The sequence below is a fragment of the Crassostrea angulata genome, chromosome 8 (genome assembly GCF_025612915.1).
Source record: "Crassostrea angulata isolate pt1a10 chromosome 8, ASM2561291v2, whole genome shotgun sequence".
In the NCBI taxonomy this organism is placed as follows: Eukaryota; Metazoa; Mollusca; class Bivalvia; order Ostreida; family Ostreidae; genus Magallana; species Magallana angulata.
In genome coordinates this window covers 35,131,782-35,157,101 of record NC_069118.1, presented here as the reverse complement: position 1 = coordinate 35,157,101, position 25,320 = coordinate 35,131,782, and the positions used below count along the sequence as shown (strand labels likewise).

Sequence of the window (25,320 nt, the reverse complement as noted above, 5' to 3'; positions counted from 1 at the left end):
TGCTTGTGCAATTCATTTCAATTGCATTTCAAATTGCAAAAATGTATACATGTCATTATTGCAAGGAAATATTTCAAAGCAAATTTTACACAATTTAGCTCAGCTGGTCTACATGTACACATAAGTATTAATTAATTGTTTTAATACAGAAAGTTTGTGACAGGTGCTAAACTTGAAGTGTCTTTTTTATAAGTGGACACTGCTATCCAAAAGATTTATTTTATTTAAGAATTCCAAAATATCTTCAGATTATGAATGTATTTATATTTTAATTCTACATTTATTGTTTCTTAATAGCAGCTATATATATAAAGGATATATGTACAGTTACCAGTAAATGAGTTTGTGTACCAAATCTGTAGGCTATCTCCTCTGTACGTGTATATGTAGGTCTTTCTTAGTATTAGAAATGTATCGGGTAGGCCTCATACAGGGTTACAGATATTTATGGTATGTCGGTATTTAGAATATGCTACATTTATTTTTTTTAAAAATGTAATAAATAAATAATATAATCATTAATATATTTATTATTGAAATGATATATTTGAAATATGTAAGGACAGAAATCAAACGACATCCATACTTTCTGAAAAGGTCATTGTGATTGTTGTTACAAGGACCTATTTTTTATTCTGGCGATCATTTCACTTTGATGAAATTAAATACAATTTAAATTGTATACACCAATTTTACTTATTATATAACTTGGCCTAGATACAAGTTGAGTTTAAACTAAATTGTTAATGTGTCTTCGTTCCCTGGCGTATCATAGATCATGTGGGTGACGGAGTTAGGTTCATAAGTTATGATAATAGCACGCGTGATAAACGTCGTATTCAGAGGGCTTATTTGAATAATAATAAAAATATTTTTGTTAATAATTTTATAAATTATAACGTTTCAGGTTATATTTAGTGATTGCAAATGATAAAAACCACAAGAAATAATTTACAGAGAAACGCGGAATGTTTCCTGCTTATGGTGACGGAGTTTGGGTACTCTCTCTCTTTCTCTCTCTCAATTCGGAAATTGCTATTCCTCAGTGAAACTTTATATTTTTACCACGCCGATTTATGGCGCCAAGAAACAAAAAGCGAAAGTAGGCAGATATAAGGCAATACAAAGGGACGCAGTCAAGAGAGAATCCGATGTTTTACAAGCTTTGAAGGTAAATCACTCACCTACTGTTTCAGTTTAGCATCATCTCATCATGTTCTGAACCTCATTTACCGTCATATGTTTGGTCTGTTTGGTCTTGTGTAGATTGATACTCTTGACACAGGGACTATCACAAAGTTTTCATCTCTTTATATCTGATCACCCCTAGACAATAATGCATTTACTGTATGGGGATAATCAGATATGATAAGATGAAAACTTTGTGTTAACATGTTAACATGTATGATTATACAATGTCAATTACTACAGGGATATCAGAATTGTAAGTTGATTTGGGAAATTATTTATAAGTAAATACAAGGATTTTAGAATGGGACAACAAATATGATGTACTTGTATTGACTGATGCACAGTTTGGTTTTCGTCTAGGATTTATGTACTATTGAGGCAATATTTGTCATACAGTCACTTATTAACATATTAACCTAATTAAATTAAAAAACATAAAGCTCCTTTATTGTTTTGTTGATTTTCAAAAGGAATTCAACTATATTAATAGGTATAAGTTATGGTAATTAATATAATTTGTGTAATGTTGGTATGAGATGAAAAATACTAGAAGTTATTATACAGTCATTGTACTTTATGTAATGTGAAATCATGTGTGAAATATGATGGAGTTTTGAGTGAATATTATAGGAATGAAATGGGTCTTATGCAAGGTGTAGTGGTATCACCATTACTTTTTGCCCTATATATTAATGATTTTGAGATAAATTTTGTTACCATGCATGAAAACAATTGTTTATCCATTGAATTACAAATGATTGATATTTTAATTTCTATTAATGTTTGCTGATGATATATGGTAATTATAGCAGAGCTAGACCCAGTCTGGGTTTCAGAGCATGTTGAATACACTCTATGTTTATATTAAAGAACGGCATTTAAATGTTAATGCACCCAAAACCAAAACTGTAATTTTTAGAAATGGTGGGAAAATATCAGATCATGAGAAATGGGTGTACAGTGAACAGCAGTTGGAGTTTACAAATACATTTAGGTATCTTTGTATGTTATTTAACTTGAATGGAAAATTTTTCCAAACGGAAAAACGTGTTGTTAAACAAGGTAATAATGCACATTTTGCTATATCAAACCATCTTTTTAACATTGAAACAATGTCCTGTTTTTGATACATATTTACACAGTATTTTATTTTATGCCTGTGAAATTTGGGGTTTCCACTGGCTATTGAAAAGGTGCACCTTAATTTTTGCAAGAAAGCAACTTTGGATATCTTCAAGCAAAGTTTGATGTCATCTTTTACAAGTTCACGAAAGAGTTTCCTGTATCAGCATTTGATAGACAATTTCTGTTTACAAATGTATCTTAAGAGAGTACTAATTATAATGGCAAAAAGCATATCTTCTAAATCTGTCCACTCACCAACGGTGCCTGATTTATAGAATGTTCATATTATGTTGTGTATTCTGATCAGTTGTATAACTTGAATTGAGTAAGGAAACAGATCACACAAGTGCTAAAGAGAAGGTTAACTATAGGACATTATTGAATCGATTATGTTTTATTACTAGTTGTTTAGATAATCCTCTCTGACATATATATTCATGTTGATTTATTCATTACCAAGCCAGGCTCGAAAGTTTGTGACTCCAGATCCTGCACAAAAGCTACAATGTTTCTGATCATTTTTTGTTATCATTTCATTTGAAATAATATGAAAAAAAAAATCTTTTTTGCTTCCATGGCAATAATGACCTGTATTATCTGTTTCAGACCATTACTGTTTCCCAAAGTCAAAATGTCAGGTTTGTATTTTTTATTATTTTGTATGCTTGCATGTAAACATGAAAATATAACATATCTCACATATGCTTTTGAAACATGTCGATGATTATAAATCTGTTGACTGATTGTATAACAATAAACTTATGAAGTTCAGCTAGCAAAGCTTTATATAGCTACATACTTGTATATACATTGTAAAATTAATAAGGCTCTATCTGTAAAAATGTGTTCAAGTTACCAATAGTAGTTATACTTCATATATATATGTACATATCAATTGTGGGAATACTTTTGAATTTGGTTTAAACTTTTGTAGAAGATGAATGTGACTTGGATGTCTTAGTTTCACTTTTGGATGACGATAGTAATTCAGGAGATGTGAAACAAAGGGATCCACCTGACAATAAGTCAGTGGGAGAAGGGAACGGAAATAGTCCACAGAGTTCTACCCTCACCAAGGGTCCACAGCCAGCCAATGAAGGTCTTGTTGATTAAAGAATTCACAAAATTGTTATGTGCTGAACAAGTTAAATGTTTCTGGATCTAATTGTTCAGTAGTTACTGGACTGGTAAGAGATGTAGATGTAATTATAAGGGAAAGCATACTCATGAGTTATGTTACATTAATTTTGCTTTTTTCTCTCTTGTTTTATTAAAAATAGAAATTAGGGTGTGTATTTACTAATTTACTAAAGCATTGTACACCAACTTAAATACCGGTAGTGCTTAAAAATTACATAAGACTACCAGTACAAATAGCAAAAACAAATACAATTAAAGAATTTTCAAAGTTGATTTATTTTTGCAGATGAGGATGGTGACATTGACAGCCTAGCAGCCTTTCTGGAGGAGGATGGTGATTTTGAGGAAGGAGATACTGGGAATAAATTATCAAGGAACAAGGACATCTCCCTGTCTGAAGGAAGGAGTGGGCCGTCACAGTCCCAGCCTGCCTGTGCTGTGATAAGTGAGCCGTGTGAGCCATCTTTATCTCGGACTGCCCTTGATGAGATGAGTGAGCAAGAAGAGGAAGAGGATGATGAGACGGATGATGACACGAATGATGACACAGATATACAGGGTAAAGTGAAGGTGGCTCATCACCTTGCATATAACACTGATGTTTCTGATAAAGTCAAGATTTTGATGTCCATTATGTGGGACTGACTCGCCTCTATTCACACACTTAACTCTCTGAATGTTACTTTGATTTAATATTGGTGTCTTACTTTGTAAAAACACTGTCATTAAGCTATTCTGAATTTCTTTATTATTTTTATCTACTATCATAAATAAATCTGTTTCAAACCTAACTGTCTATAATTTGAATTTAATTGTTTTGTTAATCAGCTGAGCTCTTGAATATTCAAAAGAAGATGTTGGAACTTCAATCTCAACTAAAGAAGAGAAAAAAAAGTAAGAATGCTTCAAAATTATCATCTGGGAAGTCTGAGGTTGCTAAGGATTTAGACTCTAAAAAAAGTGGTGGAGAAACCTCTGAAGATCAGCTCTCATTCAAAGTGAAAGAGGAACAAACACCAGCTTCAGAAATGTCTCAGCCACAGACAAGAAAACAGACTGTAACTCCTGAAGTATCTCAAACAGGGAAGGACCCAGAGAACTTCTCAGGCCATCAACGTATAAACAAATTGTTGCCATCCAATACCTGTGTTGGAAATGGAGAAAACGAAAAGAAAAATGGTTCGAACCTTCCACATAATAAAGAGAAACAGAAAAGGGAAAAGGGTATCTCCAAAACAGTGTCTCCAAAAAGTGACTCGAAATCAGTGGTGTCAAATAAGAGAGGTAGTGTATTAGTTCTGTTCTTTTCAAGCAAAATCCTGGGTCAGGTTATTTATGTTTCACCCTCGAGAAGTTATTGACAAATTTTATCCTTATTCCAGAACTAACAATTGACAGCACAGATGAAAATCCTTTTTTTGCCAGTTCAGACCCAGGGACTGAGGGTAAGGGGACAAGTGGGCTGTTTGGGGACAGTGACAGTGATTGGGAGGAACTGGATGGGGGTTTGTATTTGTACTTTTACTTTAATTGTTAATACTGAGTTTGGTATCTACCTACACAAGTTATTGCTAGTATTCATATAGGATACAGTCAGCTTATCTCAGTTTAAATTATTAGATGTAAAGCCAGGATTGAGTGAATCAGGCCAAGTTATCCATGACTTGATGAAGACAGCTGATTCCCAGAGGGTGTCCTCGGCCTCCCTGGAGGATGTGAAGGCACTCCGACAGAAGGCCTTCAAGTCCAAGTCATGTAAGCTCTACTATATACCTACACCTCATTATGTGTTTTACCTGTACTATCTAAACCAGGTATGAAACACATCAAATTTTAATCCCAAATGACTAATTGATAACAAATCCAGAACAAGTGATTTCTTGGAGTAAGTACTTGTTTTATTTAATTCTTCCATGAGAGGAGGTTCCTAGGGAATCTTGCAATTATTACTTGCATGCATACAATACCCTGGTTACAGTTTTTGATTCTCTCGAAAAAAAAGATAGCCAACAGATCTAGTCAATGATTGATATTAATTGTTTCAGGGAAGACTGGCCCTTTCCCCAGCCAGGAGATGGTAAATCCGCCCCATAAGAATGGCAGTGAGAATTATAAGAGTATCACAGACCCTTTCTCAGGGATCAGAATAATGTGAGTACATTTGTCCAGCAGTTAACGTAGTGACAGGGAGGCTGTAGGAATTCATTGTCCTGATAGCCTATGTAATGGAGGAGCTTGTCCATTGAATGCATGTGTTTAATAAAGTTAAAAGTTTTTATTTAATTCAAGTTGACATTGGATCCATACTTTTGACATTTCATTTTTGTCCAGTGATCCTTGTTGACAAGTTTTGGTGTTATTATGCAAGTTTAGTAGCAACAGAGCTTGTTTTTTGGATATATGGAAAAAAATTAGATGAAAAATTATTTGTATGAAATTTTGATACTTTATTTTTTAATTTTGTTATTCTAAAACCTTTATTTATCTTAGACCGTGTTGTAACATGTATATACATGTACATATAGATGTATACAAAGTACTGTTCTTTTTAAGCAATCCAAAGATATCTAGCATGGAAATGAAATACAAGATGGCAGACAGGAAATTAATTAAGCTATCCAAGATTCATCTTAAGTTAAAAAGTGCTGAATTACAAGGAGACTGGGTGACAATAGGGGTCATTGTACATAAAACTGAGCCTCGGACTTCATCCACGGTGAGTAAAACGTTTCTCTTGGTTGTATAGGATATACCAAGAGTGGATATAGTTTGTAGCTTTATAATATGTGTAGGCATGTAACAAAATCCAGAAAGGGTAGATACACGGTGTTGTGCTTGATTTTGTATACTGTAAAAGTGGCTATTTACGCTGGTGGTTAAGAACGCGATTTTTATGGTCAAACAGTATGAGTAGGTATTAAATAGCGGATGCGTGATTGACGACACTGAAGTGTTGAATTATTAACGATACGCGCGGGGTATTTTACACAGTTTTAAGCTAAACGTGTAACTCCCACATGTGTAAATAACCACTTTTACAGTGATCCCTTTACCTCATATTTAGGGGAAGTCCTTTTGTATCTGGCGCCTGAGTGACCTGGATGACTGCGATCAGACTATTAGCTTCTTCTTATTCGGGGAGGTGTTTAAACAGCACTGGAAGAACGAGGTCAAATCTGTGGTGGGCATTCTAAACCCGAACAAGATGGACAAAGCAGACAAGGTATGGTAGACATCTGTACACTCCAGTCTATACAGGTACATCAGATCTATTTGTACACTCCAATCTATGCAGGTACATCTAGATCTCTCTGAACACTCCAATCTATACAGGTACATCTAGATCTATCTGTACACTCCAATCTATACAGGTACATCTAGATCTCTCTGTACACTCCAATCTATGCAGGTACATCTAGATCTCTCTGAACACTCCAATCTATGCAGGTACATCTAGATCTCTCTGTACACTCCAATCTATACAGGAACATCTAGATCTCTCTGTACACTCCAATTTATACAGGTACATCAAGATCTATCTGTACACTCCAATCTATGCAGGTACATCTAGATCTATCTGTACACTCCAATCTATGCAGGTACGTCTAGATCTCTCTGTACACTCCAATTTATACAGGTACATCAAGATCTATCTGTACACTCCAATCTATAGAGGTACATCTAGATCTATCTGTACAATCCAATCTATGCAGGTACATCTAGATCTCTCTGTACACTCCAATTTATACAGGTACATCAAGATCTATCTGTACACTCCAATCTATACAGGTACATCTAGATCTCTCTGTACACTCCAGTCTATACAGGTACATCTAGATCTCTCTGTACACTCCAGTCTATACAGGTACATCTAGATCTCTCTGTACACTCGATATCTATACAGGTACATCTAGATCTATCTGTACACTCCAATCTATGCAGGTACATCTAGATCTATCTGTACACTCCAATCTATGCAGGTACATCTAGATCTCTCTGTACACTCCAATCTATACAGGTACATCTAGATCTCTCTGTACACTCTAATCTATACAGGTACAGATAGATCTAGATGTACACTCCAATCTATACAGGTACATCTAGATCTCTCTGTACACTCCAATTTATACAGGTACATCAAGATCTATCTGTACACTCCAATCTATACAGGTACATCTAGATCTCTCTGTACACTCCAGTCTATACAGGTACATCTAGATCTATCTGTACACTCCAGTCTATACAGGTACATCTAGATCTATCTGTACACTCCAGTCTATACAGGTACATCTAGATCTATCTGTACACTCCAATCTATACAGGTACATCTAGATCTCTCTGTACACTCCAATCTATAGAGGTACATCTAGATCTCCCTGTACACTTCAATCTATACAGGTACATCGAGATCTGTCTGTACACTCCAGTCTATACAGGTACATCTAGATCTCTCTGTACACTCGATATCTATACAGGTACATCTAGATCTATCTGTACACTCCAGTCTATACAGGTACATCAGATCTATTTGTACACTCCAATCTATGCAGGTACATCTAGATCTCTCTGAACACTCCAATCTATACAGGTACATCTAGATCTATCTGTACACTCCAATCTATACAGGTACATCTAGATCTCTCTGTACACTCCAATTTATACAGGTACATCAAGATCTATCTGTACACTCCAATCTATACAGGTACATCTAGATCTCTCTGTACACTCCAGTCTATACAGGTACATCTAGATCTCTCTGTACACTCCAGTCTATACAGGTACATCTAGATCTCTCTGTACACTCGATATCTATACAGGTACATCTAGATCTATCTGTACACTCCAATCTATGCAGGTACATCTAGATCTCTCTGTACACTCCAATCTATACAGGTACATCTAGATCTATCTGTACACTCCAATCTATACAGGTACATCTAGATCTATCTGTACACTCCAATCTATACAGGTACATCTAGATCTCTCTGTACACTCCAATCTATAGAGGTACATCTAGATCTATCTGTACACTTCAATCTATACAGGTACATCGAGATCTGTCTGTACACTCCAGTCTATACAGGTACATCTAGATCTCTCTGTACACTCGATATCTATACAGGTACATCTAGATCTATCTGTACACTCCAGTCTATACAGGTACATCAGATCTATTTGTACACTCCAATCTATGCAGGTACATCTAGATCTATCTGTACACTCCAATCTATACAGGTACATCTAGATCTCTCTGTACACTCCAATCTATGCAGGTACATCTAGATCTCTCTGAACACTCCAATCTATGCAGGTACATCTAGATCTCTCTGTACACTCCAATCTATACAGGTACATCTAGATCTCTCTGTACACTCCAATTTATACAGGTACATCAAGATCTATCTGTACACTCCAATCTATGCAGGTACATCTAGATCTCTCTGTACACTCCAATCTATACAGGTACATCTAGATCTCTCTGTACACTCCAATTTATACAGGTACATCAAGATCTATCTGTACACTCCAATCTATACAGGTACATCTAGATCTATCTGTACACTCCAGTCTATACAGGTACATCTAGATCTCTCTGTACACTCCAGTCTATACAGGTACATCTAGATCTCTCTGTACACTCGATATCTATACAGGTACATCTAGATCTATCTGTACACTCCAATCTATGCAGGTACATCTAGATCTCTTTGTACACTCCAGTCTATACAGGTACATCTAGATCTATCTGTACACTCCAATCTATACAGGTACATCTAGATCTATCTGTACACTCCAATCTATACAGGTACATCTAAATCTCTCTGTACACTCCAATTTATACAGGTACATCAAGATCTATCTGTACACTCCAATCTATACAGGTACATCTAGATCTCTCTGTACACTCCAGTCTATACAGGTACATCTAGATCTATCTGTACACTCCAGTCTATACAGGTACATCTAGATCTATCTGTACACTCCAGTCTATACAGGTACATCTAGATCTATCTGTACACTCCAATCTATACAGGTACATCTAGATCTATCTGTACACTCCAATCTATACAGGTACATCTAGATCTCTCTGTACACTCCAATCTATAGAGGTACATCTAGATCTATCTGTACACTTCAATCTATACAGGTACATCGAGATCTGTCTGTACACTCCAGTCTATACAGGTACATCTAGATCTCTCTGTACACTCGATATCTATACAGGTACATCTAGATCTATCTGTACACTCCAATCTATACAGGTACATCTAGATCTCTCTGTACACTCCAGTCTATACAGGTACATCTAGATCTCTCTGTACACTGCAATCTATACAGGTACATCTAGATCTATCTGTACACTCCAGTCTATACAGGTACATCTAGATCTCTCTGTACACTCGATAGCTATACAGGTACATCTAGATCTATCTGTACACTCCAATCTATAGAGGTACATCTAGATCTCCCTGTACACTTCAATCTATACAGGTACATCTAGATCTATCTGTACACTCCAGTCTATACAGGTACATCTAGATCTCTCTGTACACTCGATATCTATACAGGTACATCTAGATCTATCTGTACACTCCAATCTATAGAGGTACATCTAGATCTCCCTGTACACTTCAATCTATACAGGTACATCGAGATCTGTCTGTACACCCCAGTCTATATAGGAATAATCAAGTTTTCGAAATCTTGTCTAGTCTATCAATACAAGTAGCAATGCTTTATTTTCCAGGGTCAGCAGGACATGGCTTTCACAGTGAACCATCCTAACCAGGTAATGATGATGGGCTACTCCCAGGATATAGGCAAGTGTGCAGGGGTTAGCAAGGCGGGCAAGGCTTGTACCAACTTCATCAACAAGTGAGTGCTTTGTGTGTCTGTGTGTGTGAAGCATGAAGAGTATCATAGAGAGGTCTGATTTAACTGTATTGTCATTGGTTGTAGAGAACAAGGGCAGTTCTGTGTGTACCATGTACAGTCAGCCTACAAGAAAACGTGTGCCAAACGGACGGAGCTCCAGGGAAGGTCAGTGTCAGTCTACCAGTCCTATATAGCAATCGTCACATATATAAACACTTAGTTTACAGGGTCTGTCTACCAGTCCTATATAACAATCGTCACATATATAAACACTTCGTTTACAGGGTCTGTCTACCAGTCCTATATAGCAATCGTCACATATATAAACACTTAGTTTACAGTGTCTGTCTACCAGTCCTATACAATCGTCACATATATAAACACTTAGTTTACAGGGACTGTCTACCAGTCCTATATAGCAATCGTCACATATATAAACACTTAGTTTACAGTGTCTGTCTACCAGTCCTATATAGCAATCGTCAAATATATAAACACTTAGTTTACAGGGACTGTCTACCAGTCCTATATAGCGATCGTCACATATATAAACACTTAGTTTACAGTGTCTGTCTACCAGTCCTATACAATCATCACATATATAAACACTTAGTTTACAGGGACTGTCTACCAGTCCTATACAATCGTCACATATATAAACACTTAGTTTACAGTGTCTGTCTACCAGTCCTATATAACAATCGTCACATATATAAACACTTAGTTTACAGGGACTGTCTACCAGTCCTATATAGCAATCGTCACATATATAAACACTTAGTTTGCAAAGGTCCAATGTGAATGATGTAACAAGGTGAATTATCGTCATGGTTTTGTTTTAGCTCCGCAGTCACCCCTAAGAATCATGTGTTTGGACGCAGGAACAACAAAGACTCTCTTTTCTTCTATGGAGGGGAAACATTTACCAATACAAAGTATATCATCAAGCATTCATTTAAATGTATCCATAGTAATTTATTCTATTTTGGTAATGCCCATTGAAGATCAAATATAAACTTTGACTTTGTGTGTTTGTGTAGAAGGAAGGCATCCCAGAAGGACCAGGTGACGGTCAGTAAGCTCCAGGCCAAGCAGCTACAGAGTCAGGGAAAGTTCACCACCATGTCCCTCCACGACCTTGACCCGGCAGACAAGGAGAAACTCAGACAACTGGAGCAGAAAAAAAATGACCTGTAAGCTCTGCAGTAAACAGATAGATTGTCCAACTTCTGATTTTTTCTTTATTGACCCACCTTCATAAAAAGTTAAAGTTAACATATGAAAAATGTTTTAAATTAACATTGTGCAAAAACTACAGATTTCACTTGGATTATGGATGTAATTATCACTAAATTTGATAAATATCAGGTTCAGTTGAATGAACTATTTTAATTTTTTTGCAATTGTTTATCAATTGAAAGCCATCAGCCAAACCAATTCATTCTAGACAATAAATTATATTGGACATGATAATTTTAAAATGTATGAAAGAAATTTATTATGCCCCCTTTCGAAGAAGGGAGGGCATATTGCTTTGCTGATGTCTGTCGGTCGGTCCACCAACAGTTTCCGTTCATTTTCTTCGCAAAGGATGCTCATATTGAAATGAAATTTGGTATACAGGTTTATCATAATACATGTTATATCTAGGTCAAGTTTGATTTTGGGTGCGATCGAGCAATTTTCGACAGAGCTATGCCCTTTGGACGTAGAATAACTCCAATTATTTGCAGTTTCCGTTCATTTTCTTTGCATAGGATGCACATATTGAAATGAAATTTGGTATACAGGTTTATCATAATGATATCTAGGTCAAGTTTTATTTTGGGTGTATTCAAGCAATTTTGACAGAGTTATGTGCCTTCGACTCAGAAAATTTCAATTATTTGTAGTTTCCGTTCATTTTCTTTGCAGATGTTTCTATGGGAGGGGGGCATAAGTGTTTTGCAAACATCTCTTGTTTTGATATGTTTGGTGAAGAAAAATCAGTCAGATTGGTCTGCAAATAAGTTGTGTATGTGTAACAAATATTGCTTTTTAAGTGATGGTTATTTGTGTTAGCCTGTGTTTAATTAAAGCCTACTATGTAATTTCAGTGTGGATCTTTTAGCTACTCCTACTGTTGGGTCTCTGAATTTTGTGAAGCATCTAGTAAAGAAAGAAAACCCCAAAGAAACAGGTTAGTTCTTGATTGATACACTCTCTTTACAAAAAGTTTGTGCCACTTTCATTGTTAAAGGTTTGTTTTGTTTGAACAATACTTGGTTTTGCAGACTGCTCAGGTGACAAAAAAGTGGAAATACAATCAATATCCCCTGCTGAATTACTCAAACAACACAAGCAGGACATGGTCAGGAGAAGGAAGTCCAGGCAGAGTGGCCTACCTTCCCTAGAAAGTCCACAGAATCCAAAAGATGTGACTCCCAAGTTAGCACGAGGGGGATCCATGGACGGATTTATCTCTCTTGATATGTCCAAGAAAGCCAAGCCTGTATCTAGCACAGAAATTGCCAAGGTATTGGGTCGAGATTTCTATGTTAACTTAGTACATGTAGAGTTAATAGTAGCAGATGTTCAAATGAGTGGAAAGACTCTTAACTACAATCCTTGAAAAGGCATGCAATGTTTTCAGTATACCCCACAGAAGGAATTCTGGTAAAATGTCTTTTAACCCGTCTGTCAGTCCTGTTTTTTGTTAACTCAATTTTAGTGTTAGACATCTTTTTATTGCTAATTACAAGTATATCAGGAAATAGGCATATATTTAATTTTACAATTCAAACACAGTGATTTCTGTTTTAAAAAATTATGACATCAATTACTTTGGCAGAGCAGAAACAAAATAGACAACATAATCCCTTTCAAAAAAATTTAACCTCATATCAAATAAATGTTTTTGTTTTGTTTTTTGTTTTACTTTTTTCAAATTGTGTATTACTAGAAATAAATTCATTTCATTTTAATGTAACTTAATTAACCTAATTTAACTTCAGTCAGCATCAACTGCGAAGTTTGTTTACTGTTGAAACTTCATATGGCATGCTAACTTTAATTCACATGTATGCTATTTTAATTTCGATCACTTTTTAATTTATTTCAAATTTTTTAGTTTAAAAAATATTGATAATTATTTTTAGTATTCCCAATATGCATTTATCATAAAATATCATCATATTTTAGGCAATCAACTACTGCAGTTAGTTCAGTTTCTTCTCTTTGCATTTCCTGTTGAAATAATAATTAAAAAAGAGAATGGATTGAGTCAGAAATTGATCGATTTGATGAGAAGAAGAAATTATTTTGTGATAGTTAAAGAAGCCTCAGATATGGTCAAAGTTGATCTGCATCACAATGTTGCATATGCTTTCTTTTTGGTTGTTTTCTTAAGTTTTCATTTGAAATTAGAACAAAGTGATAGTGAACTGCTCATTTTCAGAGAAAAACCTAGAGTCATTTGGCTGTATGATCAGGTTTAGAAATGCTATGTATAATAGGTGGTCACAATTACACCAACAAGTAGCGTGAAAATTACCGGGTAATCGTTCAAATTTTAATTTTACATCTTGACATAATTTTATGGAATACAATAATTTGAAAACTTTCCCTACTTTGATTTTGAGCAACAAATTTCAAACATAAGTTAGTTTATTTTGGGTTTATTAAATACTTATTAATAAACAGCAAATCTGTGGATCCCTCCCAATGCTGTATTTAATATACGAGGGTCAATCAAAAAATATGAAGACTTTTGCCGTAGCTATGGCTTTTAACGTCATATTATATTACATGTACTAAATTCAGTAGACATAATTCAGAAATTGTTTCAAACAATTTAAAATAAGAAAAATTAATATATTCCTTTATTTCTAAGAATTATATAGAATCCGATCCTGCAGAAACGAGGTCACGGCGCGCGGTCAAGCTTTGCGTTGTGTCAACAATTAATCATATGGTGAAAGTAATATCTCCATAAATTAGGCTTAAATCCAACTAAACCTAAAATCAAAAATAGTCATGATATACTATGTACCAAGTAATGACGAGATATACAGATATGTTGAACAGATATCAGTAACTAAAGACATATAGTCCTCTTTAAAATTAACTAAAAACATTGAAGTCGCCAGATGTCACGGCGCAATGAAAAGTGTAAACATAATGGATCTAACTCGAGGAAAAAGCCAATAAAAACTTCAAAAATGTTTAATGGTGGAAAAAATAAGTCAAAAATTATTTGCACATTTGTGTTTAACTCAAACACATTTTGTGGGGGTTTTGGTAAATGTATTTTGAACATAAAACAATACGAAAGAGAGTAGAATGTCTGCAAATATTTGATCGAAAAATAAATGTCATCTGACTTTCAGGGATTTCCTTACTGTAAATGAGGAGACATGCGGTAAAAAATAAAAAAAACTTCGAGGAACTAACATGATTTTCGAACAAATGTGAACAAATTAGATGTCAAGTGAAATATTGTCGATTTAAATTGTATAGTGAAAAGCACAAAGGACTCAGGGTAATATAAAGATTGGATATTTCTATTAACTGTGCGTGCATCGTCTTGACCAATGTTTTCAAAGTTACTGTGCGCCGTAGTGACAAAACATGTTGATTTTAAAATCGGATAACAAAAATACCTTTTCATCAAATGGAATGAAACTTCGTATATCAATAAAATAAAAATGTTGCATAAATTAATCTGTTAGTTATGACTTAACTGAAAAATATGATAGACAGCCACATTGTCTTCGTATTTTTTTACAGACCCTGAAACGTACTACTACACCACACGCTCGCTGCACGCTCGCTACACGCTCGCTAAACGGTTCACACGAAACGCTGAACGCTTTACACGAAACGCTGCACGCTTTGCCCGAAACGCTAAACGATTTACACGAAACGCTGAACGGTTTACACGAAACGATTCTCGCACGAAACGATTTGCTCGCTTTTCACACGCTTTGGACACGCTTTTATCCTGATTGATTCGGGTCCTCTCGGATTTTTACCTTTACTCTGTTAGTAAGAATTAATTTTAAGAAAACACGAAATAATAGAAATACTGATGTTTGAAACATATATGTACATAAGTATTGAATTGATTAATTAAATTAATTTGGTACTTATATTTAAAGCAAAAAATTATTTATTCACAGAACTAGTCAAAAATATTACTTCTATAGATATATTTATTGCTCAAAAGAAATATCCATGATTCTTATTAGTCCCGTAAATAATAAAAATTCCAGAGAAAAAAGTTACCATAACACAATATTCAATACCAAAAATAAAATCCGTATGATTACAAACTAAAATCGGTTTTTCAGTATTCGGCGGGATTTGTTTTTTCTTCTCATATTAATAGTCTCTTGGTTTCAGAGAATACGATGTAAAAATACTCACTGTAAATAAACCTGTAATTATTTACATTGATAATTTGGTTTTTCAGTATTCGGCGGGATTTGTTTTTTCTTCTCACATTAATATTCTTATTGGTTTCAGAGAATACGATGTAAAAATACTAACTGTAAATAAACCTGTAATTATTTACATTGATAATTTTGAAAGTTATGTAAAATAAAATTAGTCACATAAGTTAGAAAAATGCTATAAAACAACCAACTAATTTTCTTTTTATGTCGAATCATTCGCGTAAAAAAATGTTCAGTACATAAAATCACAGAGAAAAATCAATGGATTAAACAATGAAGAAAGTTGTCATTACTATTCTGGATTTCGGAAAGAATAAATAATAAAAAATGATTTAGATTTTTGTCTCATTATTCGTATACATAACCGGCGCCCTGCATAACGGCGTACAATATATCTATCATAATCTATTTGAATTAAGTACCATGCATATAGATTCCCATAATAATTAATTGCATGTGTACATTTTAGGAAAAACTTCAGTGTGTTATTAATTACTTGTTGTTTTCCGTTATCAGTGTTTAAATAATTAAAATTACAACTTGTAGAAATATTTTTAATCGGGATTCAGAAGAATTTACTTCCCGCATTTCATAGAAATGAACAGTATATTTTCTTTCTATATTTACATTTAATTTTGTTCAAATTAATTTTAAGTAATCTATCATTGAAATTGTGAGCATCATCAAATACTGATTCAGACTACCTTGAAGTCATTAAATTTCTATTGGCTATTGACAAAAAAAAGAGACGCGTGATCATCCAATGAAAACGACACAGAGTTTGATTGACAGGTTCAGCCAGGTGCAGGTCTTACCCGATGTCCGAGGTTATGTGTAATGGTTGTACACAGTCGAATAGTCTCAGTAACTAGTCTTCTTTTAATACGCGGACTTTTCTTTTGTTTGTTAAAAATTAATTCAATTTTGTAAAAAGATAAGTATATTATTTCTTATAGATTTTTTTTCACGAGAATATTGCAAAGGAGTTTTGCCAATCAGTTTAAAGTAATGTTTCTTACGAGCGCTATTTTGAAACAATTAAATTGTCAGAGAGTTCCGAATGAAATCTGATGAACGTTTCACACGGTTCTCGCACGCTTTGCTCGAAACGATTTACACGCTTTGCCCGAAACGCTGCACGCTTTGCCCGAAACGCTAAACGGTTTACACGAAACGCTTCACGATTCACACGAAACGCTAAACGGTTTACACGAAACGCTAAACGGTTTACACGAAACGTTTCTCGCACGAAAGTCGCACGCTTTTTTGGTGTAGTAGTACGTTTCAGGGTCTGTATTGACCCTCGTGCATGTACCAGTACTTAGGTAATTGTAAAAGCCATTTGGCTTTTTTATCTTTAGGTGAGGTTTTTTTGCCAGGTGAACAGTATTAAACAGAGTGCACTGATGTATTTCAGAAGGATATGATGGTAGACTGTCATAGTGTCATTGACCCAAGCCCCCAAGTCAATATATTTTATCTGTGTATAGCCAACTCACAGACCTCTGTAAGAGTTCATGTTTTATTGATAAACACATACATCAAAGATTAATTACCTATCTATCTATCTGCATGTATCTGTCAATCCAGTCGATTGGTAGGATAATTGTACTTTAAAAGATCGAATCATTTTGTTATTTTTGAGATCTTGAATTTTTTGTACAAAAACATTAATATCTTAGAAGTGTTTCCTTTTCAATGAACAAGGTTTTAAATGGAATAACAATTAAGAATGACTCAGGTTTCTGAGGCTTAAGAGGGCTTAACATGCAGTAAGGATGGCCATATCAATTTCTCCTGTTCCAGAGGTTACTGCGCATTATTCTTGGATGTTGTCCTGTCCTTGAATATACATTTTCAGTGACAGCCTTCCAACACCTCCAGAAACAAGGTTGTAAATGGCAAGATTAGTGAAGATGTCAGCTGAAGTGACATTGCCTCAAACAATATTTCCATGAATCATTGTGAATATCATTTGTAAAAGTCAGGAACAAAATGTAGCTGAAATAGCACAGGAAACAAATTTCCATAAATTGTCCATTTTTTGTTGGAAAATTTTGAGTGGAGGGTCTGATATTGGAGTGACTTCCTATTTGATTTGTACATCATAAACTTACCCTGCTGAAGCCCTGTTTATTGTCAATGTATATTTTGAGATTATCTGGTGGCATGACTGATTTACCGCTAGGCTTGCTGACCCCAAACCTATCTGTCATCTTTCATTCCAACAAAGAGGATTAAAGAAGCATTTGACTGTGATGGAGGAAGTGATGTTTTTTGATAGATACTGCTGGTCTGGAGTTTTTATGAATGGAGCGCTTGCAGACCTGGAGTGTTGTGTATTGATTTCTTATCAGCAGATCTCTGTAACTATGATTAACTTAATCAAGCCCTCAGGCCTTCCCCATCCCTCTGACCTCAGGCTAGAGATGATGGACCAAGAGGAAGGAAGGGAAGATAATGCTATCAATTGGAAGCCACTTTTTCTGATTTGCTCAATTTTGTCATTTGATAGACAGAAACTTGTTAGCTGTTGCATTGAACATTTGAATGCATAAGTTTGGGGTTGATTTTAAAGGGACCTAGAAGAATTTGAGATAAAAATTTTATTTTTTATGTATTTTATAGTTTTCTTGTGCAATTCAAATGAATGACTACAATTTGAATGAATGACTACAATTCAAATGAATGACTACAATTTGAATGAATGACTACAATTTGAATGTTACAAGTCAAGTTATGAGAGAGATACAGTGGTAATTAATTGTTACAAAGAATTAATTGTAATTAAATTAGAAAGCTCAAGTCTTATATTTGTTTACAAATAATGTAAAGTAAGGACTTTACATCTCTGACAAAATGACATGGGGCAAATAAGATAAATTGTTTCAATCAATGTGTTCATAAATTATATTACATGTAACAGAAGAAGCAACAACACATGTAAACAATAAAAAGACTGGAGATTTGTTTACAGAACTAAGAATTTTTAACTCTGTATCTTGCTTGTAACTCAATATTTGACTTCTAAATTTTGACAATAAAGGCATTAAAAATTCCCATATTAACCATTCTATACATAAAACAGGAAAAAATAAAATTGAAAATGAAATTTTGAGCTTAAATCATGTCATGTTTAGGAGATGTTCAGAATAATAAACTTTAATATGTCTTTATTTTATAATGAATCAATGATGAAATAGTGCAAACTTCACTGAAACAAGGTTTTAGAGGAATGTTTACTGGTTATCTGATTTCAGAAAAGGTTTTTTATGGCGCTGCTCAATTTTAGAAGAAAAAGGAAGCATATAGTTTGCACCTGATAATTGGTGGGAGTGTTGGGTAGCTGATCAAGAGGTTATTATCAATATTTAGTAATGGTTTGCTGGACAGACCATTAACTTAAAACTATGCAGGTACCCTGTGAAGTAGATGACCTCATTGATTTTGAGGTCACTTGGTCAACGAACATTGGTCCAGCAAGTCTGGAATCAACTGAGAAGCTAAACATTGTCTGGTCAGTATCTTGAGAATTCTTTGCAGAACAGACATCAGACTTGGTATGCAGGTATTCCAAAGGAGTAGTTGACCCCTATCGAGTCATAGTTCAAAGATCAAACTACACTAGATATTCATTTGTAGGCTTGATATGGTATTTTTTGTGAGAACCCTTTGTTTGACTCATTTTATTTTTGGCAGTTGATGGCCATATCCAAGGTTAAAAGGAGTGGAGGATTACAAAAGGAAGACCCAAATGCACTTAAAAGGAAGCGAGATTCTCCAGAGAGTAAGCAGAAGATGCAGGAAAGGGTCTTATCCAACATAGGTACTTTGTCCTATCCAACATAGTAAAGAGTAAAGACACTCTTATCCAACATTGTAAAGACACTCTTATCCAACATAAGTATATAGTCTTATCAAACATTAAGTTGGTGTTATCCTACTAAGTATTTAGTCCAATCCAACATAGTGAGTCAGTTTTATACAACATAGGTACTTCATCCTATCCAACATAGTCAATCTTAAATCAACATAGGTATTTAGGGGTATTTGGTCCTGTTCAACATAAATACTTAGACCTTTTCAAAATGGGGCTCACTCCCATCTGACATAGTCTTATTAACAGCAGCCTGATCACTTGATCATCTCTAAAATGATAAGTGGTTAGTGTTTTTCAATGCATCCTGTTATATAATGGATAGATATAAGTCTAATTTACATAGGCACTCAGCATACATTTGTATTCAACAATTAGAGTTAGCTATTATTTAGGATTTTTTTAAAGTTGTCAATGATTTGGCAGGAAATACAGTTGATGAAAAAGAGAAACTCGAAGAACCTCCATTGAAACGCTCCAAGCTTTTGGGTAACATTGACGAGAATTCGGAGGAATTTAAGAATCTCATGAAATCAAGGTCAAAACACACGGGGACTCTAGCTCAGGTCAGTTCCTGTTTGGTGTTAGTACGATGCCTGGTGATGTACAAACTTCTGTGTGTCTGTTTATCTGTGTGTCTGTTTATTCTGTGTGTCTGTTTATCTGTGTGTCTGTTTATTCTGTGTGTCTGTTTATCTGTGTGTCTGTTTATTCTGTGTGTCTGTTTATCTGTGTGTCTGTTTATTCTGTGTGTCTGTTTATCTGTGTGTCTGTTTATCTGTGTGTCTGTTTATTCTGTGTGTCTGTTTATTCTGTGTGTCTGTTTATTCTGTGTGTCTGTTTATCTGTGTGTCTGTTTATTCTGTGTGTCTGTTTATCTGTGTGTCTGTTTATTCTGTGTGTCTGTTTATTCTGTGTGTCTGTTTATTCTGTGTGTCTGTTTATCTGTGTGTCTGTTTATTCTGTGTGTCTGTTTATTCTGTGTGTCTGTTTATCTGTGTGTCTGTTTATTCTGTGTGTCTGTTTATTCTGTGTGTCTGTTTATCTGTGTGTCTGTTTATTCTGTGTGTCTGTTTATCTGTGTGTCTGTTTATTCTGTGTGTCTGTTTACCTGTGTGTCTGTTTATCTGTGTGTCTGTTTATCTCTGTGTTGTCTGTGATTGGTCAGGTGGAGATGGAGCAGGAGGAGAGGTACTTCATGGAGCTGGAGAAGAAAGAGAAGTACGAAGACAAGATGCAGTCAACCATGTCTGTCAGGTGTACTGTCTTCACCTGTAAAAATGTGAGTACTCAAGGAAAGCTAAACAACCTCTGTACACAATTCAGCATTAAGGTCAGACGACACGTTCCTCAATTTTATATAACTTTTACCGGGAATTTGTTATTGACTTACTACTACTTTGACAAGCTTTTTTGCAAAAAATTAGAATACCTTACCAGACATTTCTGTAAAATATTAGAGTATGCAATTTCATGGATAAATAAAATTTTCATCATTATAAACGACTATAAATAATAATAATTTTATTGCAAATCTTTATAATTACAAGGAGATACAAAAAGATGCTCAAGGAATGTGTCGTCAAAGCTTCAAGTTTAATTTTTGATGTATTTTACAGATGGTAGAAAATACATGTGTATCATGATTAGACAATTGCAGACCTTAACAGTATACTCTATATTATCTTGATAGTGGATGTAGCTACATGTCAGTGTAAGGAACATTGCTGTAAAATGGTTATTTATGCCATTGGTTAAGTACAGTGTTCTATAGTCAAACAATAGGCTTGGATATTAAATACGTGAATGCATGATTAGCCTCTCAAAGTTTTATCTAAGTTTGTTTTTTTATACCATATGTGGGAGGATATTATCTACAGTTTTTAGCTTACGACATAAGTAGTGTAAAAAAACATTTAATTTTGAGAGCTTACCTATACAGTATGTTTTGTCTTCACTGTGTAGCTCTACGGAATCCATGTATTTTATTTTGACAGTGTAGTTAAACATTTTACATGTATTTTGTCTTGGCAGTGTAATTATACAGCCATGAAGCTTGCAGACAAGTGTAAAACTGAAAGACATACCATAGTCAAGAGTGAGACATCCAAGCGCTTTTTTAAGTGTAAACACTGTGGGAAGAGGAAAATATCTATCCACAAATACCCCACAGAACCCTGGTAAGTGTTGGTCTATCCACAAATACCCCACAGAACCCTGGTAAGTGTTGGTCTATCCACAAATACCCCACAGAACCCTGGTAAGTGTTGGACTTAACTGTTGGGCTCTATCCACATATATCCCACAGAACCATATTTTAAAAGAGTAAGATTTTATCCCCAAATACTCACAGAACCCTTGTAAGTCTTACAGTATCCTCTCAGTCTCTCCCCGTTGCCCAATCGGCTATCATACTTCCCTTTGGTCCAATTTGGCTCATACTTTACCAACAGAATGCCTTTGGTCAAAGGATGCGCAGTGACCTTGAATTATGTGTTTAAGTCAAGGGTCAAATTCATATCACCATAAAAAAAAAATTCAGAGCATATTTATGGCTCATACTTCACATAAACAGAGTTTTCGGGTAAAGGATGTGCAGCAACTTTATACAAAGTTTCAAGGTCAAATGTGAAGGTCATAGTAGATCTCTTAAGTCATAGGTAAAAGTAAAATCCTCTGAAGTGCTTTTATCCCATTTTCTATTATTCACCATCTCAATGATGTCTAGTTTTTGTCTTTTTTGCCCTCATTGTCAGGATTTTAAGACTGGGCAAATTCTAACATCTCAAAGTATCTCTCCTTAAACACTACTTTGTCTGGGCAAATTCAAGACAGGGCGAAACCAAGTGCAAGTGAAAAAGGGTGAAAATAACACAGGCAAAAATAACCCCTGTATACAGTAATTCTGTATTAACAAACCTAATAAGTAATAATAGCAGGCATGTTATATCTACACTGTTGTCATGTATTGCATCATTAGTTTTTAACTAAGTAATATTGTATTGATTTCGTCAGCACAGAAAATTTTTATTTCATCAGTGCACCCACCATATTAATAAATTGTTTTATGCGAGTTTAATTATGTAGACATTACTAGACCTTATAAAATAACAAATCTAGATATATAACAGGCTTTTACTCTTTATTTCAAATCAAATTGTTATTATTTATAGCCCATGCAACAGTTGAGAGGGATAAAATGTTTTGACCAGTCCGTCAGTCAGTTTGTCTGTCTGTCTTTCAGTCAGTCCATCTGTCCGTCAGTCCTCCTTTTTTGTTAGCGCAAGTCCTCATAAACCTTAAATCTAGGAAACAATGTGTATATGTGCATATTACCAAAAATTTTAGGTTTCTTTATTTTCCTGGGAATTTTTGCCCTTTTAAAACCTAAAATTTTGCCCATATATTGAAATAGAAATGAACAGTTTTTTAAGTGCAACTCCTCTTAAGCCGCTGCATGGAATTTTATGTACCGGGTACATAAAGCATGCCTTGCCGTTAATTATGTGTAGCATTGTCAAGTAATGTGGGAGCGTGGGGTATGTGAGAGTGCTCACTTTTTCATTCATTAAAAATTAATAGGCCCATTTTAAGGAGGCCGATTTGGGTTTTTTTGCGGAAAAACTACAATAGCATAACTCTTTATTTTTTAACCATATGTAATTTAAACTAACTCTAGTTTATTTGCGAAGGTTCATGAAAATCGACCGTCTGGTTCTTTTTAGGGACCATCTCAAAATAGAGGTACATTACTATAGGAATATATAGGAAACTGTCATTTTCCGCACATCAAAGCAGATTTAAAAAAATACTACAATAGCTTTTTTTCTCAAATTGTTATATATGATTAGTAATATCATTTCCTACCTTATATGTAAAAAACACAAAATTCTACCGTCTGGTTTTTAGTGGGGTCCATCTCAAAATATTAAAATGCACCAAATTTTGCTATATATTTGGATCATCACGAATGATGATTGGTATGATGGATTCATTCCAAAAATGAGGAAAATGTCCTCGAGGATAGCATCATTCTGTATATAAAATTTCAATAGCGTACAATTTTTACTTTTTCTTTTATGTTATTTCTTATAACGTACTCCTACAAAGCTTCATTTAATCATAACGTCATAAAAGCGCAATGGCAATGTTCCCCTACCGCACAACGTAAAAATCGTGTTAAAAATAAAAATTTCCTTTAAAAATCTAAATATTTTTATCTGTATTTTGTTAATTGTGTTCAATTTTATAAATGATATCGAAAAAAATTCATAAGAAGTATAAATCAACTGTATTATATTAGAATGCGCAAAAACATGCGCAATGCAAACTAAAGTCGGCCTCCTTAAGTGTAGAATACACACAAAAATGTTGTTGAGCTTCAGTTAGAATGACTTACGGCACTTCCTGGTTCCCTTTACAGTGAGTGTGGGGAGTACAGCTTTCAGAGAACAGCCATGATGGAGGTAAAGTCAAATTTATTGAATGAAATGAAATGTGTCGCTCTTTCCATACTTGAGGCAGTATTAGAGTATTGTTTTGACATCTTGTAGGAGAAAAAGGGTCCCAAGTTGCCTGAGGAGAAGCTAAGTCTACGCGGGGATGAGGTGTCCTATCTCGGTGCCATGAAGCAAACTGTCTATCTCAACATTTGAGGACATCTGATATTGAAATTCTGAATATAAGGACTTTTTGAGAAAAAATTTCTGTAATCAAATGTCATGGCATAAACCCGATTTTATGAACATTGAATCAAATTTTGTTCTACTGCAATTAATTTTTGCACTGTAATTGGGTTTCTGTTACTGCAGCCAGCATATTTTGCTTCTGAAGCAGATTTTGAGCTTTTGATTGATATAGAATTGAATTTTTTTCTTAAGTGCTTGATTTTAACTACATGTAAGCAGTAGTCCTGCTATCATTTATGAGAGAGAGAGAGTGCTCGAGAGAGAGCTCAGAAATTAAGAAATGTATCCCAGTACATGTATTATTGTTTTGAGTCACACATTATTTTTTATACAATCTCTTGTGGTTTTCTGATTGACATAACTCACCAACATGTTAAGGATTGATTTTCAGAAATAAAATTTTTATAGGTTATGTAGAATCTAAATCAAGATATTTTTTTCAGAAACAAAAAAAGAAAATTATTTTTAATGAAAAATATGGTTGGTTTTATTTTGCAAAAAACAAACAGCAAATGAATACAATATATTGAACTTACATTGATGTAAGGAATGCATAAAGGTTGGATTTTTTCCTGCTTTATACCAGTACAGACGTTTACAGTTTTTTGTAATGACGCCCATGTAATAGTGTACATGTTATGTACTAAAGAATTACGGGTACATACGTGTATCATATATATTAACATATATAAATATATTGTATTTAAAATGTCAATGTTAAGAAGACATGATCTACGTTATATTCATGTGATTTGACATTGTACATTGCCAAATCTTCGATTATTCTGGCATATGGCGATTCAGTTTATTTTGTGATTGGTTTAGCTGCAAGTTTTGATGCTTTACTGACACGTCTTGGTGATTTATGTTTGTACTGTGTAACAATGTAAATATGTCTTTTGTAGGTGCTATATGTTACTTTTATTTATAATTATTGTGATGTTTGATTGTGTCAACTGTGAAATAAAAGGACTGGGTATAGTAGAAA

General features: G+C 34.5%; 1 protein-coding gene across 1 annotated transcript; it reads left to right on the top strand.

Moving 5' to 3' along the window:
• The first annotated feature begins 1,080 nt into the window (after positions 1-1,080).
• On the top strand, positions 1,081-25,320 carry LOC128159751 (protein MCM10 homolog). The gene is made up of 22 exons (XM_052822935.1): positions 1,081-1,171; positions 2,923-2,954; positions 3,251-3,415; positions 3,743-4,015; positions 4,285-4,740; positions 4,839-4,961; positions 5,077-5,211; positions 5,502-5,607; positions 6,010-6,172; positions 6,521-6,679; positions 10,205-10,332; positions 10,417-10,497; positions 11,175-11,267; positions 11,373-11,525; positions 12,429-12,511; positions 12,606-12,847; positions 19,467-19,593; positions 20,071-20,210; positions 20,813-20,926; positions 21,679-21,824; positions 24,068-24,110; positions 24,198-25,320. The coding sequence occupies exons 2-22, from the start codon at positions 2,948-2,950 to the stop codon at positions 24,297-24,299; spliced, it is 3,039 nt and encodes a 1,012-aa protein (XP_052678895.1). The 5' UTR covers positions 1,081-1,171; positions 2,923-2,947; the 3' UTR covers positions 24,300-25,320.